Source organism: Entelurus aequoreus, linkage group LG16 (assembly GCF_033978785.1).
Source record: "Entelurus aequoreus isolate RoL-2023_Sb linkage group LG16, RoL_Eaeq_v1.1, whole genome shotgun sequence".
Classification (NCBI taxonomy): domain Eukaryota; kingdom Metazoa; phylum Chordata; class Actinopteri; order Syngnathiformes; family Syngnathidae; genus Entelurus; species Entelurus aequoreus.
In genome coordinates this window covers 42,038,950-42,057,109 of record NC_084746.1, presented here as the reverse complement: position 1 = coordinate 42,057,109, position 18,160 = coordinate 42,038,950, and the positions used below count along the sequence as shown (strand labels likewise).

The 18,160-nt window shown below is 44.2% G+C and overlaps 3 protein-coding genes across 8 annotated transcripts in view; 2 read left to right on the top strand and 1 right to left on the bottom strand.

Annotated features, from left to right (window-relative positions):
- Positions 1–660: 660 nt before the first annotated feature.
- On the top strand, positions 661–9,514 carry LOC133631000 (dynein axonemal heavy chain 17-like). 4 transcript variants are annotated; one of them, XM_062022915.1, is made up of 23 exons: positions 661–1,469; positions 1,600–3,126; positions 3,193–3,368; positions 3,599–3,785; positions 3,844–3,943; positions 4,003–4,088; positions 4,151–4,276; positions 6,073–6,219; positions 6,318–6,404; positions 6,478–6,642; positions 6,728–6,844; positions 6,913–7,163; positions 7,231–7,417; positions 7,490–7,636; positions 7,707–7,812; positions 7,878–7,981; positions 8,053–8,172; positions 8,237–8,380; positions 8,442–8,615; positions 8,675–8,911; positions 8,972–9,141; positions 9,215–9,347; positions 9,420–9,514. In XM_062022915.1, exons 2-23 carry the CDS (start codon positions 2,785–2,787, stop codon positions 9,423–9,425), a joined length of 3,312 nt encoding a protein of 1,103 aa, XP_061878899.1. In that variant the 5' UTR covers positions 661–1,469; positions 1,600–2,784; the 3' UTR covers positions 9,426–9,514. The 4 variants fall into 4 exon arrangements, with proteins under 4 accessions (XP_061878899.1, XP_061878900.1, XP_061878898.1 ...); XM_062022916.1 differs by having other exon boundaries at positions 661–3,126; positions 6,913–6,978; positions 7,074–7,163; positions 7,265–7,417; XM_062022914.1 differs by having other exon boundaries at positions 661–3,126.
- tmub1 (transmembrane and ubiquitin-like domain containing 1) lies at positions 9,488–12,004 on the bottom strand. Its single transcript, XM_062022925.1, has 3 exons — positions 10,878–12,004; positions 10,118–10,560; positions 9,488–10,048 (listed from the first exon to the last, which is right to left on the bottom strand). The coding sequence occupies exons 2-3, from the start codon at positions 10,522–10,524 to the stop codon at positions 9,700–9,702; spliced, it is 756 nt and encodes a 251-aa protein (XP_061878909.1). The 5' UTR covers positions 10,525–10,560; positions 10,878–12,004; the 3' UTR covers positions 9,488–9,699.
- The window catches only part of ubtfl (upstream binding transcription factor, like), a 14,305-nt gene continuing 7,337 nt past the window's right edge, over positions 11,193–18,160 (top strand). Inside the window, exons 1-12 of one of the 3 annotated variants that reach the window (XM_062022921.1) lie at positions 11,193–11,908; positions 15,767–15,876; positions 15,930–16,120; positions 16,183–16,266; positions 16,343–16,498; positions 16,567–16,631; positions 16,691–16,811; positions 16,923–17,033; positions 17,091–17,218; positions 17,281–17,422; positions 17,511–17,552; positions 17,631–17,744. In XM_062022921.1, the coding sequence (XP_061878905.1) occupies positions 15,819–15,876; positions 15,930–16,120; positions 16,183–16,266; positions 16,343–16,498; positions 16,567–16,631; positions 16,691–16,811; positions 16,923–17,033; positions 17,091–17,218; positions 17,281–17,422; positions 17,511–17,552; positions 17,631–17,744 (1,212 nt within the window). In that variant the 5' untranslated portion in view covers positions 11,193–11,908; positions 15,767–15,818. The remainder of the gene's footprint in view (positions 11,909–15,766; positions 15,877–15,929; positions 16,121–16,182; positions 16,267–16,342; positions 16,499–16,566; positions 16,632–16,690; positions 16,812–16,922; positions 17,034–17,090; positions 17,219–17,280; positions 17,423–17,510; positions 17,553–17,630; positions 17,745–18,160) is intronic. The other 2 variants (XM_062022919.1, XM_062022920.1) reach the window with 2 other exon arrangements.

Here is an 18,160-nt window from a genome sequence, read left to right as displayed (position 1 = left end):
ACATTCTTTAGTGTTGTCCCCCTTCCCTAAAATGTACTTTAAGCTCCATCCCTTAACTAGACTGTACAATTTATCCATTAGTGCAGTGGTTCTTAACCTTGTTGGAGGTACCGAACCCCACCAGTTTCATATGCGCATTCACCGAACCCTTCTTTAGTGAAAAATAAAATGTATTTTTTCAAATTCAAGACAAAGTTATATGTTTTTGGTAACACTTTAGTGTGGGGAACATATTCTAAGTAACAAAGACTTAATTTAAAGTTATTTGTCTATGGTTAGGGTTAGAGGGTTAGGGCCAGGGTTAGAGGGTTAGCGTTATAATAAGGCCATGCCGAATAAGGCATTAATAAGTACTTAATAATGACTAGTTAAGAGCCAATATGTTATTAATGTGCATGTTAATAAGCAACTAATTAATGGTGAATATGTTCCCCATACTAAAGTGTTACCATGTTTTTTTACTGGTGCACAAAATGAACCGTGCATGAACATCACCTTGTTCAAAGAACAAAACCAACACAGTGCATAAACTCACAACAAATTACACACCTGCAAATCAGTGTGACTTCTGTTGTTGCCGTATCCGTAATACGCCGATAGGGAGAAGTTTTTATTTACACAATGAGTCGGGTGTGTCTTGACCTCCGTCGAACCCCTGAGCCCGACTCACCAAACCCTTAGGGTTCGATCGAACCCAGGTTAAGAACCACTGTCTTAATGTGACAGTGGTGACTTGGGCAGCTCTTTAAGAGATTTGTGATTAAGGGCTATATAAGTCAACTTTGATTGATTGAATTAAAATCCCTGGTGGAATAGGGGAGGCAAAAGTGCCTCTCTTGTGAGAAAGTCCCAGATGGATGGAAAAATGCACCAGTCGTACTCATCCACGAAAAAAGAGACACTGCAGATATAAAAAATTATAGACCTATCAGTCTTCTACCTGTGACATGAGGTATTCTCACATGTTTTTTTTTAGATGGATGCTTAGAGCCCCAGAAAGTCACCAACTTAGAGAACAAGTTGGATTGACCACATCCAGGCTGTTAGTCTACTATATGAGAAAGCAGGTGAATATAATATCCCACTTTGCTTAGCGTTTGTCGACTATGAAAAGGCATTTGACTCAATAGTTTTACCTACTTTTTGTTGCACTTGAAAACAAAGGAGTTAACAAAGCATACTGTACATCTCGATCCTCCAAGACCTGTATAGTGGTGCCACTTAAACATTGAGATTGCAATGAGATAACAATAAGATCAGCCTTGAAAGAAGAGCCAGACAAAGTGACAATGCATCTCCAAAACCCTTTACAGCCTGTCTCCAAGATACTATTGTCAACATTAAAAAACTGGGAGGGAAAGGGAGTCAACACCTTTCTCATCTGATTTTTGTTGGTGATATAATATTGGTGGGACACACCACAAGAACTGAATGTTACGCTGAATGAAATCCACCTCAAAAGCAAACCGGTGAGTCTAAGGAATTAACATGCACCTTGAAAAGACCAAAGTAATATTGAATAATTACTCTACCAAAGCACTAATGGGTGTAGATGGAAACATTATCGAAGAAGTTGATTGCAATATCTTTCTCGGTAAGATGGTAACAAACAATGGAAATCTGCTGCCAGTAATAAAAAAATGGGACTCGGATGGGCTGCATTGCGAAATGTGGACAAGATCATTAAGAACCCACAGATAAGTATGACAACTACGAGAAAGGTACTGTATTTATATTCCCTGTGATGATATATGGCAGTGAGACATGGGCCTCCACTCATGGCAGTGGCACAGAAAAGATTAAAAGAATTATGCTTTGCATCACTCTAAAGGTCAGAAGAACTAACATCTGGATCCCAGAGCAAACAGAAGTCAGTGATATAAATATTGCCATCAAGACATCTAAACACAGATGGGCAGGACATGTGGCCGGACAACAAGATAATCGGTGGAACATCAGAACAACCGAATGGACATCTTTTGTAAACAGAGAAGACCAAGATGATGACCAAAATCAAGATATAGAGATAACCTTACACAACACATTGGCCTCACTTGGCAGAGACTGGCTCAAGATACATGCGGTTAGAGTCTAAGGAAGGTTTCCTCAAAGAGCAAAATTTACCCTTATGATGATGATGATGATGATATGAGTAGGGGGTTTCCGATTCATTGGCCTGAGGTCCTCTGATCTACATGGTGATATGGACACGAGATAAGTCATGCACAAAATATATTTGCGTTCCGTTAAATCACCTTCGTTTTGTCACTTTAAAAAAATACAGAGGAAACGACCTCACCACATCTCCTCAATGGTAGTCACCACCATGTGCTCAAACAATTTTGTTTACATTCTCTAATGCAATTGTCGCAGCACGACACGTCACACTGTCATTACTCTGCCACCGCACAATGGTATGCTACAATTAGCAACTTTCTTTGGCTCCCTGGTTGCTTATTTTTCCGCCATTTTGAATAAAAAGACTGTTTGGAAGTGTACACAATTTGCCTGACACACACTTACATTTGAACGGACCGTCACCATCATTTAGCAGAATAATAACCGGACAAATGGATGAAAACAGACATATTTTTGTTGAAAATCCAACTATAGGAAAACCGAGGCACCGCCAGCAAGTGATGTTTACGATGTGGTGTGATGACATCGCTGACGTGATGATGCAGGTTATGTGTGACAAAGACTTGGCTGCAGTGATGTTACTTTTCCCAAGTCAAAGTAAGAGTGTGTTCACGTAAAAAGGAAAGTAAATAAAAAGGGGTAAAAATGGAAGCAAACGATACGCGTCTAGACTTGCTGAGACGTCTCCTTTTACAAAGTTTGCAGCTGGACGAAGACAAATGGCGAGAGTTAGTGACTGAGAAAAAGAACCTGCTCTACTTCAACAGTTTGTTCAACAGCAGGGAGTCAGTGAACCTTTTCCTTTGGATCGAGGCAGACTCCAGCCTGTCCATGAGTTTGGACTTCCCGAAAAAGCCAAACAAAGTGGTGTGCGTGACGAAAACGGAGCGGGAGGTCATCAGTGCGGACAACGTCTCCAGGGCATTGCTGATTGAAGACCTTCATGGAGAAGACGTGCTCAGCTTCATCACCGCTCTCACTCAGGAGGTCCGCTAGCTTATGTGCCAGAGAGCGCTCCCTGCAGGATATATATAAACATCTTTGTCTCCACAGGTTGTCTGTCCGTTGCTTAGCAACCCAGAAAACAATGGTGAGTGGGCGCCTGGTGCGGCCGAGGAGACGCTGAACTTCATGGAGCGGCTAAAGAACGAAGCTCTGGTGATGAAGGCCCGGCAGGAAGGATGGACCTTTCTTCCTTTTCCCAAGCATCTCCCTGACAACAAGGAGCTGTAACGCACTTTTTTAACATTTGTTTCATGGGTTGTCATGGTCTGGCATGGGCAACATGAGATCAAAAAGAAGCCATCTGTAGTGCGCTAAACTGGACTGTTAAAAACTCAATAACTAAATCTGATATAGAAAAAACGTTGCACTCAGACATTGAAAAGCTGTGGTTTACATCATTGACCGAGCGAGGCAGAAAGCCCCGCCAACAGTGTCTTCTTCTTTACCCTGACAGGAAGTCACCTGCCGTCAAGCTTCTCCATGCCTGCGAGTCAGTCATCATTGAGTGGGCGGGGCTTGTGTCAGAGTTACTGCAGCAGAAACCGTCTCAGGCGCTCTTGGACGGATTCAAACCTGAACCATCTGAAGAGTTTAACTTCTGGAACAGCAGGCTGAAGAACCTGCAGCTTATCCAGCAGCAGGTGAGTATGGCGCAGAGATAGTTTGATGATATCACACCGACGCATTGTTGTTGATCAGATGATTAGCAGCAAAGCCCAGCAGTTGGCATCTTGCCTCCAGTCAGCTGAGGGTGCATACTGCTTCATCTTAAAACAAATTTATGGAGAAGTCCAGACAGGTAAAAAAAAAACAACAAAAAAATGATGTCAGCTCAGCTATAACTTTTGACCTCTTTAGGACTCCAAGAGGCTGAGGACGCCACCCAGAACCTGAAACCTCTTCAGGAAAAACTGGAAGAAACAGAGGTTCTGGAGTATTCTCAGGTAGCAGGTGCAACATTGGTCACATGATGTATGACATAATCAGCTCTGTGCATGATTGACAGCTGAGAGACAACATGGCTGCTGTCATGGAGAAGATAAACCAGGTGTGGATGAACTCACACTTCCACTGTAAACCATGCTGGATTGTGGTGCTGCTGCAGGAGATCTGCAACCTCTTCATAGACAGGGTATTGATACAATCACACACTGACTTAATACATGTCGTAATGACCCAATCACAGGTTTAATCAATGACTTAATTACCAAATTAATGATTTAACCAATGACTTATCGACCGAAACATTGATTTCACCACAGACAGAATGGATCAATTAAATAATGGCCCAATCACAGATTTAATGACCCAATCCCCTGACTTAAAGGTGACCTATTGTGCGAAATCAACTTCTTACCTAATGGTGCCTGTTTTTATGTATTTGAGGTCTTCATAAGTCCCGAAATTTTGAATTCAAACGTTAGGCATTGCAAAGATAATTATAAAACAATCTTGCCTTCCTTCATACTTCCTCCAAACAAGTAGTTAGGAATTTGCCTAATTTGTGACCTCTCCATGTATGATAAAGTTTTACCCGAAGAGCTTTGCGCGAGTCCACCATTGTAGTCCAAAGCTCTAGTCAATAAGATCGTTTTTTTCTCTATCCTCTTGTTGTGGGGCATACTGTCTTGCACATGCATCCTCAGCCGTTGCAATTTCTCATAAAAAGTAGCGTGTAATCCTAACTTAATATGGAAGCACTAAAAACTACAACATGGCTGACGGGGAAAAGACCCAGTCTAAGTGGAGGCACGTAAATAATACCCCCCACAAAACGGCGCATACTGAAGAGACGGTCAGAAAGTGGCTTGAAGATGGTCTGTAAAACATGATCTATGCAACATTTTGACCAAAGAACCACCATTACATTATATGTAGACCACAAGGAAGTGTTTTAGGTGTAGAAAAATAATTATATGACCCAATTAATTACGTAAGTTAATGACCGACTTAATCAATGACTCAATGACCCAAACACTGATTCAATCAGACTTATTGACCCAGTCACCAACTTAATCACCGAATGACCCAATCCATGACTTGAAGACAGACTTAATGAGTTAATTGTGGATTTAATGAACCAATCAATGACATATTGACTGAGTTTATCAATAGTTTAAAGACCCAATCACTGACATAATCAATTATTAATGACTCGATGACATAATCACTCAATTTAAAAACCCATTCACTGACCTAATGACCAAGTGAGTTAATCACTGACTTAATGACACAATCACTAACTTAATTGATGACCTAATTAATGACTGACTTAATAACTCAAAAACCCCACAATGCATGTAATCATAGACTTTGATCCAATCACGAAACTGTTCAATGACTCAGACACAATGGCTGACTTCGTGAGTGACTTACTCAATGACCCAATCATTGACCCAATATATAACTTAATGATCCCAACAAATGACATTACTGATTTAATCAGACTTAATGACCCAATCACTAACTTAATTACTGGACTCTCGCTGATGTTGGATCCACTGTGGACTGGACTTTCACAATATTATGTCAGACCCACTCGACATCCATTGCTTTCGGTCTCCCCTAGATGGGGGGGGGGGGGGGGGGGGGGGTTACCCACATATGCGGTCCTCTCCAAGGTTTCTCATAGTCATTCACCGACGTCCCACTGGGGTGACTTTTTCCTTGCCCGTATGTGGGCTCTGTACCGAGGATGTCGTTGTGGCTTGTGCAGCCCTTTGAGACACTTGTGATTTAGGGCTATATAAATAAACATTGATTGATTGATAATTGATGACCTAATCAATGACTTTGACCAATTAGCTCACTTAATGATTGAATGACTCAATCATGTTACATAATCACTGACCTAATTACTGACTTTACCCCAATCAATAACACAATGACTAATTTAATCACTGACTAAAGACAAAGCTTGTATTGCAGAGCAGGACGTTTCTGTGCGGACAGGAGGTGATGCGGGGTCTTCTTGCAGACCCTGCTAAGGTTCTTGAGGATATCCAAGTTGTGACGTTGACACTGGAGAAATTTAAAGAAAAGTACATTCAGTGCAGGAATCACCTGGAAAAACAGGTGCTCATCACATGACAGTCTTGTTACCATGGCGGCATTCCGTGAGCAAAGTCTAGGGGACGAAATGATTGTGTGTGTGTTTGTGTGCGCTCGCGCAGATTGGGGGCTCACGCAGGTGGGAGTTTCCTTCACATCTGGTGTTCTCTCAGCTGGATGACTTCCTGTCACGCATGATCAGCATACAGGCACGTATGCACTGTTGCACTGTCTTTCGCCCACACAGACACATAGTTAGACCCACCTCCTGCCCCCCGATAGGAGGTGTACAGCATTCGGCTGCAGTTTCAATTGGAACAGGTGGTTCTTGCAGGAGGGCGTGGCAAGATGTGGACCGATGCCGTGGAGGAAGTGTACCAGGACTTCCTGCTTCAGCTTCACCTTCTATCTGACTGTCAGTACGACGCCAGCGAGCCCACAGATCAGGTGACATTTGGTGGCCGTCAGAGGGGCTTCCTGATTGGCCACTGGAGGTTGATGACCCCTCCGTCTTCTGTCATGTGCTGCTTAGAGCTTTCCGCTGCAGGCCTGCTCCTTCCAGGAGTATGTGCTGGACCTGGAAGCCAGGCTGGTGTCCATCCTTAAAGGAACCCTGGATGACTGCTGCGTGTCATCGTCTGCAGTCAAGGTGTGGCACACATACACGCGCACACAGCCACTCGCATTGAAAACCGAGGGACTGGGTCATTGTTTCAGATTCTGAACATGTTCGGCCAAGTACTGGACCGCCCACTGATCCAGGAGCAGCTGCGTCCCCAGCTTGTGCGTCTGGTGGACATGGTCATGACAGAACTTGACCAGGTTGAGGCACTGATCCAAAGTAAGACTTCTAAGACAGATGTGTCATCCAAGTTCAGGTCCAGTCGGGCCATCACCCTCAGGTGGACTCAACAACTCCTGCTGAGGGCTCACAATGTCCTCCAGAACTTCCAGACAGTCCAACACCTGTAAGAACACACACACGCACACATTCACGCACACACGAGTGTTCATGCCACATGTGTGTGTGTTGAGATGTGTGGACTCAGGTGAGCTTGTCATGCAAAAGTTCCAGAAAATTTCAGCTCTGGTTGTGGAGCTCAGGTACTCGGTCAGACTGGACTGGAGCTCCAAGCTGGACAGGGATTCTGCTTTCATTCTGGAACATCCTCTGATCAAACAGCAGGCAAAAGGCATGATGGGAATTCCCTTCAGGGACAAAGTCAGTCAAGTTGCCATGATGTATGTCACATGAAGTCAGAGGACCCTAACGTGTGTGTGTGTGTGTGTTCAGTTGGAGACGATGCTGAGCGAAATTAAGCAAGTGAGCTGGGAGAGGGACATAGAACTACAACCCCAAGCTGCTCAATTATTGAAGTCCAGATGTGACATCGGAAAGAGTTACCAGTGTCTGAGTCACATGGTGTCATGCTACAACCAGGTCTATGCACACATACACACACGCACGCACTCGCAGTGTCCATGTGACACTCACAGTGGCTGTCAGTCAGGTGGTGAGCGGAACTCTGCCAGAGGAACTTCCTCTGATCCAGGAACAGCAGAAGGAGCTAAAGCAGAGCCTGTTGGAGCTGGCAAACCAGAAGTGGAGCAGCGAAGGTGACAGGTCACATGACACATCACATGATGAGCAACAGGTGACAAGTGTGTGTGTGCTCCCCCAGGTGTGCACGAGTTAGTTGAGCAGAAGAGAGAAAGTGTGACAGCTTTCTTCGCCATGGTGAATGAAGCACGTGCCAACATGGCCACCATGTCTCAGATCACGCAGGTCAGCTGACCTACACACATCCATTGTTTCCCAGCACGACTCCAGAGTCTAACCCCACCGCTGACACTCAGGGGTGGGTGGAGCTTCCCCTGCTGCAGCGTATAGGAAACTTTCTTCAGAGGGGCGAAGCTACAGAGGAGAGCTACAGTCAGCTGAGAAAAGACAGCGAGGAGGTGCTCAGGCTTACTCAGGTGAGGAGAAGAATGTGGAGGAGCATACAGGTGGACGATGAGAGTCACAATCAGCTGTTGTCAGGAGAACCTCCGACTGTACGCAGCAGATGACACCTCCGCGCCCTGGTATACCTATCTGGATCATGTCGACCAGCTGGTCCAGGATGGACTGTTACAGCTGCTGCTGCGCTCGCTGCACTTCCTGTCAGACAACATGAAGCCACAGGTGCGAGCACACCTGCCAAATGCACAAGTTTACCACGCTTACCGTATGTGTGTGTGCACAGAGCTCCGGGGGGGCCTTGTTGCAGGTCTCACTGCAGCTGGATTCGACAGGAAGTTTATTTGAGCCTTCTCTGGAGGAAGACCTTGCTGACCTCTTAAAGTCCTTCATCGATGACGTCTACTCGGCCGCCAGCCTGCCGCCAAGGATCTCCATCAGTCACCATGGCGGCCACCAGGTGAGTCAGAAGAAAGATGGGAGAAAGGTCAGTGACCGAACGAACACCGCCCCTTATAGGAGGCGCTGCGAGAGAACGCCGACCTCATGGCGCTGGAACAGGAAGTGATGCAGCATCTGCCAGAGGTGAGAGAGGAGGCGGCGCTTCTAAAGGCGCGCTTGGACAATTTCTCACATCTCTGGAACAGCAATAAGCGGGCGGTGATGCAAGAATTCCTGACCTACGGAAGGAAACTGAAGCCCGATGAGGAAGAAGTGGCGGAGACCCCGCCCACCTTGGCAGACTTTCAAAGAGAGGTGAGGCAAGACACACTTCTTGTCTGAGCAACTCTTTTGACACGTTCTCTGCTTGTGAAGATCCAATCCCTGCAGAAACAAATGTCAAGCGTCAGTCACCTGAGCAAGAACGAGCTGCTGCACGGCTGGCTGCAGGTTGAGCTCAAATCTTTCAAAGACGCCCTGCATCTATTCATTCACAACTGGATTAGCATGTACACGCAGCACTTGCTCAAACTGGTGCGACACAGGTGAGACCCTTAACAGCCAGCCCTCCTGACAAGTGATAACTCAGTGTGTGTGTGTGTTTGTGTGTGTACTCAGCATGTCTCGACGCAGCGTTGATGAGGAGCAAGAGGAAGATAAGAAGTCTTCCTCCAACTTTCCTCTGACAGAAACCATCATGCTGCTGGAAACGGTTGGCGTGGAAGTGCCTGAACTCACCACGTTGCTCCAGGTAGCGCGATGTCATCAATTACGTCTTTGCCGGTGCCCTCACCACATTGACCTGTTGTCGTTTGCGTTTCAGAGCTGATGACCACGCCAGATGTTCATACAGTGTACACATGCTGGTGTGTTTATGAAGCATGTAATCAGTGAAGATAAATAAATGCTTTAATATCATCAAAAAGTGGACAAACATCCATGCATTCATTTGACCCGTTTAGTCCGCCACATTCGAGCAGAGTAAACGGGAGGCACAATAATCAAAACATCCATCCCTTTCCTGGCGCCACGCCCATTTTCTACAGCAACAGACAGTATGTAGAATCCAACGAGGTCACCGAGGCGGACCAATCAAACAGCAGCTAGCGGCGGTAAACGCCGAAGGCCACCAAGCTGAGGAAAATGGTGATTCCCACCAGCGAGGCGGTGGCGGGTGCCGTGAAGAACTGACGGTACTGAATCTGACAGTACCAAAGCACTGACAGCATGAGAACCAGCAGCGGGACCATGAGACTCCCCACATTGAGTGCCACCTGCACCTGGTCTGCAGGCACCGCCCCCACCGCTGCCCGTGTGGCATGCGGAGAAATGTGACAGTGCAACACACAGTTGTGAGCCAAGTGGAGCGACTCCAGTGTGATGGTGTCATCCTGCAGCAGCTGGCCTTGATAGATAAGACGCACCTGCTGCTCTTGGCCCGCAAAGTAGGTCCTGCAAAAGTCAGGACAGTTAGCAGAAAGCTATGCCAGGTTAACTTGAGTGGGCGGAGCCATCTCTTACCTTTTAATGTATCCTATGGTGTCCTGAGCTTTCACCCGTGCTGTTTTCTCTGTGTCGTTCAAGAACTTCAGTCTGACTACCATGTTCCTCTGGGACTCCTCGTCGCTTCTCCCAGCATCTACATCCTCCGCTGCCTCCCGTCTACTTCCTTCACCCTCCTCTTTAACTTCCTCGGGAGAGACGGCGAGGGGAGGAGTCCCAGTCGTGTGGCTCTCGCCAGCAGAGGTTGAGGGCACGTCCTGGTGGGGGGTCCTCTGAGAAAGGGTAGAGCTCGTAGATGAGTCCAAAAGGTGGTCCAGCGGTTCTGATGTGCGGGTCGAGATCCAGGCCAGCAGCAGCACCAGGAACACGATCATCACCCCAAACAACAGCGTCACCTCGTCTCCCACACCCTCGATCAACGCCATCTTCCACGCCCAATCAGGCAAACACGATTGAAGCACCTGCACACAAGGGGGCGGGACATAATATTTCTAAAAAATATTTTAAGAATCTCTATTTTAATGTCACCATAGCAACACAACGGGTTGGAAGTTTCATTTAAGTAGGTCGTTCAGCGTCAACGACAGATGACCAATACTGAAAACAACAATACAACCAGTAAAAGTCTCAACAGTTAGCTGAAAAAATAGCTATAGGCTATCTGATAGCTGCGCTGCAGTGGGCCGAAAGTAAGGCATAGTTTGAGGTAACATCTGCTCTTTAACACGAATCAAATGTAAGATACTGTATTGTCTAATTGTGCAGAAGAACAACTTACTGATCAGCGTGTACACGTCATGTCAGGAGATAGCCTTCAAGCTAATCAAGCTAATCTGTTTCTTCCGCTGCACTTCCGGCTCGCGTCATGTGTTCTTCGGTGGTTGTCTGCCGGCGCCCCCCGCTGGTCAACTTTTCGGAGCACTACAATAAACACAGTGTTTAATTGATATTGATCTCATTTAACAATCCAAAATAACATTTCGAGATTAAAGAATATGATTTTGACTTCATTGTTAGGCCCATTACAGCTAGAATAAATGTATTGTTTGATTTTCAAATTGTTTGATTCTCCACGCCAGCAGGCGGCGCTACGGAAACAGTTTAGCTAGCGTTAGTATTTAGTGTTTTAATTGTACAACTCTTGCGTCTTTCTCTCATTTTCAAACTGACTCCCACACTTGGCAGTTCCGCCTCAGCGGACTGATAAGCTGATAGGTGAGGCCCGACGGGAGCCGTCATCTAATTCAGGTAGATGTCACTCGGAAGCCGGCAGCCTCTTCGATGGCTTGCACGCCGGGAAGGAGGTCCTCACGAGTGCCGTCTCTCGGTCGCTCTTGTCGGGTCCACCTGGAGCCACGACTGGCCGCTCTCCTCGCCACGACTGGCCGCTCTCCTCACGTCAAACCGGTCGCTGGTCTTTGGTAGCCGCGCAAAAGTCGTCCTGTCAGACGGCTGTGGTCGGTCGGTGCGGAGCCAAAGACGAGCTTTTAATTGTTTTCTTGTTGAAATGACAGAATAAAGTTTTTTTTTTCAAAAGGCGAATGTGGCGCCCGCTTGGCTTGTGTCGAAGCCGGCATGCTTGCTGCCTTCCTCCGCCTTTGTGCTCATGTTTGGCCGCGGAGGTCCTCCCCCTACGGCGCTGGGCGGAGTTTCATACCGGACCAGGCGCTCCTTTTGTCGGATCTCTTTCGACCTGACTCCCCGGGGCTTCGGGCATAAAGAACAGAATAGAGACTTCTTCCATGAGCACAGCCCCCAAACGTCCGCGGCGTGTGCTGGAGTGTGTGGAACGTGGACCGAAACCACAGGGTAAGTTTAAAATGCCTTTTTTCCATACATTTGACGAGTTTTGGCCTCGTCGCTGCCGCTGTGTTGTCGAGCTTCATGGCGGCCTTGCAGTGCAGGCTTGTGGGCTGCAGCGAGTCACGCAGCCCGCTAGCTTACGTACCACGATCAGAACCAGACCTTGAACAAGACGTATTACTGCTTTTAAAACACATGTTTTTTTTGCACATTTATTTAGAAAACACTTCAATTGCAAATTGAATGAAATCTGCTTTTATTTTGACACAATCGTCTTTTCTAACCACTCGTGACTTAATGTTAAAAGAGCAAATCGACTTTAAGTTTTTATCTTTTTTATTGAAATTGTCGAAGAAGAAGAATCAAACATTCAGACACTTTCAGGTGTTGTTTGTGGGCCAGCGAAAGCTGCGTTCTGACTCCTGCCGGAGAATAAATGTCATTACAGGGGGGCTACCACACGTCATGACGCCGTGTCTACCATCAAAACATGTTTTTACCAATATACTGTATATCACTATGTCCTAATACATGTTTTCACTTGTAGTACTCACATATCTGTTTTAATACGTCATACATGAGTTTAATAGTATCGGTTTTAATATATCATACATTATTTTCCTTGTATATAATAATTGTACAGAGATGTCAGGTGTTTTTCCTGTTATCTGCTGGAGCCATCTACTTATAATTATCTATTAGTTTTTGAATAATCGAAAAAAAACGCACATTATAACCTCAATGCATTCAGGGAAAAATGTTCAATAATAACAAATGTTTCTGCTTGCCGTAACTTTCATTCTTTTTTTTTTTTAGATAAATGGACATTAACATTGAAATTGTACTTTTAACATGTTTGCAATAATTTAAAAAAAAAAAAAATCACCACCACTTATCTCAGCACCCACACACCACCGCTCTTTTGTGCACACTATTGCAACGGCCGTGCAGAAACTCTGTTTGCTTATTTCATGTTCCGGGCACTCAATGTTGTCTGTATTTGTTATTTATTTTTTATTAGTTACAATCATTTAACGATGAATTGTAGATAAGACTAATATTTGTAGCAGGAAATCAACTGCAAACAAACGTATCCTTTTTCTCATTAGGGTCATGATCACAGCAGCACTGCACTCGTTATGGGGATCAAATATGGTACTTAGCAATGCACAAATAAGTCCAACTTGGTCTTTAACCAATTAATGCTTAATTTGTGGACCCCTCAGATGTAAAGACATGATGTGACTCCAATCTTTTTTGTTTAAATCCGTGTGTGTTTAAGGAAGTGAGGTCGCAGCGAGCAGTAACGTTTTGGTGATGATGAATGGTTTAAATCTTTCAAAAAATATTTTTCTTAAGAGTGTATATATCCATTTTATCCCGTTTTAAATATTTTTTGTATGATCGCTTGTATATTTGCCTCAAAAACTTTCAAAATATGCCTAAATGTTTTAATTTTCCTGAGGGAACTCTCCTGAAGGAATCAAAGTTCTATCTATCTATCTAAATCTGCACTGATGCAGGTAAATAAACAGTAGCCTAATGGGACTCTAGACCCTTGCATGAAATCTGGAAGTGCTTCTTGGTCATGTGATTGCAATCCAGCAATAGGAGGGTTATACATATCAAAATGAACATTAACTTATACATCTGTCCTAACTGAATTATATACAGCACATATGTTTATTTGTATAAACATAACTAACGACTATTTTGGTAGCCGACTAGTAAGATTGTGAAGCATAAACCTAGTCAATGGCTCTAATTAGGCCTTCTGCTTTTATATTAGCTTAAGATATGTTCGAGATGTAGAGATTAACCAAAACCAATTCAATGAATGGGACAAAATGCTATCTAGGTATACAGTACATGGCAAAGTAAAAGGCCAAGAGTTTGTCTCAAAACTTTACAGCTGGCCAAACAAAAGGGAGGATGGGGTTTACCTTGACTCAGATATTATTATTTTGCAGCGTAGATGAGAACAGTGATAGGCTGGTGCAACCCGTCATATGTTGCTGAATGGAAAAATATTGAAGAAGAAATGCCCTCCATCTCCATACAAGCAATCTTGGCGGATAACAACAGACAAACCCACATACATTAAATTGATAACCCATAACAGTACCATACACAATTGAAAAATACTCCCTTATAACCCATTTACTATAGACCTGATGGGTAATATGCAAAATGTGCACACATTGACATGTTTGACGCATTTTAGTTGCTTGAGGGACATCGATAGAAAATGGATGGATGGCTGGATATTTCTAATTGATTACAAAACTTTGAGGAGGCCATGGAAGTAAACAAAGAAGGAATGGTTCATATACTCTTAATATTCAATCTTTTATTGTTTATACTTCTTATTGTAGCAGTCCAAGCGTCAGTAAGCCGTGCCGGTCCTGGGCTGGAAACTGTTTATTTTAGTAGTTTTTTTTTTTTTTACATCAGAGCAAGAAAAAAAAGGATGATAACTAATCAAACAAAGGCACGTTGACTAAGATGATAACACAATTAACTGACATGTTAAAGTATTAACATTAGAAGAAAATGTTGACAGAAACAAAATCCAATCATTTTTAATTTCGTCTTGTCAAAGGGTGGGACAAGTTCGGAATATATCCAATCATAGCTCTGTAGTGGCGGTTAGTTATGAACAAGAGCCAATCAGATGCTTTTACCTGCAAGTTAAGGAAGTCACCGCCAAAACCTTTACCTTGTTCCACATTGTATGTACATCTGGGAGAAAGCAAACAGAATTTTTAAATTTTACTGCTATGGTGCCATCAGCAGGCAAGTCATTGATCGTGACATCGACATCAAATCTATTATTTGCTGCTATCTGTGTTAAGCTGAAAACTGATTCCCTGCCAAAAATGTATTTACGCCGCGGAAGCGTGTAACACTTTCGGGTTTCATCTGTCCACAACTGATTACAAACACTTATATTTGTGGTTATCGTAAGGATGTATGTTTAAGCCTTTATCATGTCCGATAAATGACAGAGTTGGCTATTTCTATGGTAATAATGAGATTTTAAAGGATGTTATTGATCTGTTGTTGATGTGCTAAAACCTCTTTCTTGTTTAGAAGCTCCATACAATAACTGTTCTTTAATCATGCACATAATAAATATTAATCAAGTTTTTTGATGTATTCATTCAAGATAGTTCCATATATAATAATGAAGTACATACAGTACTGTTTATGTGTTGAAGTACCCTTTATACCCATAAGAGTTACATATACAATGATAAAGTACATACTGTACTATTTAAGAGTTGAAGTAAGCTTTAAAAAGCTGAAATCAACCACAAACGACATCTTAGTGATTCAAAATAATATTTTGATATTGACACATATTATCTGTACATCTCCTAAGGGTATTTTAGTTATGTATGCACAGATTAGATGTGTCAATATCAAAATATTACTTTGAATCTCTTTTTGGCAACCAAGAATATATTGATTTAATGAATACATCAAAACACTTTTTACTGTTTATTACATTCATGAACAAAGAACAGTTAATATTGTATGTAGTTTTTAAACAAACAAGAGCTCGGATTTAGCACATCAACATTGGATCTACAACAGTCCTTTACAATTAATAGCAAAGAAATGGCCAACAGTTGCATTTTTGGACACGATAAAGACTTAAATAATTTCAAACACATAACTTATTCCAGGTGGCGGGCATTCTTTTTTGATTGATGATATCTGATGATGAGCAGCCAGGTTCCAGATTTCCGTTGTCCTTCACTACATTTATCAGCAACAAATGTTATTGTCGTATTTGTCAATGAATCCATTGCACCACTGTTGTTTAGCTGTGTACTAACAATATATAATTATATACAGTACGTGTGTGTAACTACGTGAAGGGGGCGGAGTCAGTTCGAACAGACTCTGCATGATGAATGGCGTTGGCCTTGCTGCGCCTCAAAGCGGCAGACTCAAGATCGTGGCAGGTAACTTCCACATGATGATGATGATGCTCATAATAATGCTAATGAAGCTGAAGGTGATTTGTGTGTAGATGAGTGGCGTCAGGAGGACTGTCTGACACTGTTGGAGAGGATTCGCAGTCTCCTTCCTGATGCAGATGCCATGAAGTACAAAACAACAGAGTCGCACTTCGACTGGGACAAGGTGGGCTTTGGAAGCTTCACAGGAGAAATGTGTCGCCAGAAGTGGAGCAAAGTTTCGTCAGAGGTGCGTGAATGTTGGTCAACTAGGGTGAAGGTGACTTTTGACTCTGAAATGTTGTTTGTCAGGTCCGCAAGTACAGAACCATGACAGAGCTCATCTTGGATGCCATCGAGTTTGTTAAATATCCCTACAAAGGCAAGAAGCTGAAGGTGAGAGTCTTCTGTGCTAAGATGATTAGGATATAAGCTTTTTTTATCTTACGGCGCCCCCTCGGCGTCCATACAGACGCATCCTGATTTCCCCAAGAAGCCGTTGACGCCATATTTCAGGTTCTTCATGGAGAAAAGAGCCAAATATGCCAAAATCTACCCGGAGATGAGCAACCTGGACCTGACCAAGATCTTGTCCAAGAAGTACAAAGAGCTGCCAGATAAGAAGAAGGTAGAAGAAATTCCTAAGACGATGATGACTCAGCGCTTAAACCGTTTGCACCCCGTTTGTTGTTGCAGCAAAAGTATGTCACCGAATTCCAGAGCGAGAAAGAGGAATTTGGGAAGAACATGGCTCGATTCAAGTAAGACACCGAGAAGAACGTGAAGAAGAAACTTTGCTCTCAATGTTCTGTTCTTGCAGACACGAGCATCCTGACCTGATGGAGGAGAGCAAGAAGTCGGACCTTCCCGAGAAACCAAAAACTCCTCAGCAGCTTTGGTACAACCACGAGAAGAAGACCTACCTTAAAGTCCACCCGGAGGTAGGCGTACACACACACACACACACACACACACACACACACACACACACACACACACACACACACACACACACACCGCTATGGTGATGATGATGATGGCGGTGGTTGCAGGTGACCCAGAAGGAGATGAAGGATGTGTTGCGGAGACAATGGTCTCAGTTGTCTGACAAGAAAAGACTGAAGTGGATCAGCAAAGCTTTGGAGCTTCAGAAAGACTACGAGGTAACACTCACACACATACACACACGATACACAGACTGACACTGTGTGTGTGTTTAGGACAACATGCGAGTGTATCATGAGGCTCATCCAGACGTCACGTCAGACGATCACGTGCGCTCCGTCCTCACAAAGGCGGAAAGACAGCTGAAGGACAAGTTTGACGGACGGCCGACTAAACCTCCACCGTGAGTGACACGCTTCTTCAGATGCGGCGGCGTAGCACGCGGCTAACGGATGTATACCGTAGGAACGGATACTCGCTGTACTGTGCCGAGCTGATGGTCAACATGAAGGACGTTCCCAGCACGGAGCGCATGGTCCTGTGCAGCAAAAGATGGAAGATGATGACCCAGAAAGAAAAGGACATGTTTCAGAAACGCTGCGAGCAGGTTTGTCCCACCCACTTCTTGTCAGGAGCCTGATGCTGGCACTGTTGTTGTTTCGTTGCTTACGCGCTGCTTGTGTGCGTCCCCTCAGAGGAAGAAGCAGTACGACGTGGACTTGCAGAGGTTTCTAGCGGTTAGTCTTCACACCTTTTAGAAATTAGAACCCCCCACTGCCAATCATCATCATGCTAATAATGTTGTGTTTTTTTAGAGCCTTCCAGAAGAAGAACGAGACCGCATTCTGACAGAGGAGAAGCTGGGTGGAGCCAGGGGGACAGGGGGCGTGGTCTCCAGTCCGCACAGAACCAAGTCGCCGCCCATCAAGGTCAGATTATTGCAACACAACTTCATTGATTTGAACCTTGGTTTTGTTGGACCTCAGACATGTCCATCAGATGGTGTCTTGGACTTAATTTGAAGGGGGAAACAGGGGACATTTTGGTCCCTCGCACTATCTCATGTTCAAAAATAATGTAACGCTATTGAATAGACACAAGTCAAAAACTTGTGCCAGGTGGAAAATCGCCGCTCAGACTGAAGCTTGTCCCTTTTAGACTGCCTACAAGGATGCCCAAGATCATTGATTGGCTTTCTGGCGCTGCCTTCTTGCCAACATGATGCAGATTGACAAAATGCACAGGGTTTCTGCGGGTCATTAAAAAGCTATAAAAGTCATTAAATAGATTTTGCAAAAATTAAGGCCTTAAATGGCATTAAAAAGCATTAAAGTACCAGTAGAAT

Excerpts from the sequence above, each read along its gene's own strand:
- LOC133631000 (XM_062022915.1), top strand. The coding sequence starts at position 2,785 with ATGGAAGCAAACGATACGCGTCTAGACTTGCTGAGACGTCTCCTTTTA. Across the intron at positions 7,418-7,489 it reads GAATTCCCTTCAGGGACAAA|TTGGAGACGATGCTGAGCGA; the intron begins GTCAGTCAAGTT and ends GTGTGTGTTCAG. Across the intron at positions 7,637-7,706 it reads TGGTGTCATGCTACAACCAG|GTGGTGAGCGGAACTCTGCC; the intron begins GTCTATGCACAC and ends GCTGTCAGTCAG.
- tmub1 (XM_062022925.1), bottom strand. The coding sequence starts at position 10,524 with ATGGCGTTGATCGAGGGTGTGGGAGACGAGGTGACGCTGTTGTTTGGG. Across the intron at positions 10,049-10,117 it reads ACCATAGGATACATTAAAAG|GACCTACTTTGCGGGCCAAG; the intron begins GTAAGAGATGGC and ends TGACTTTTGCAG.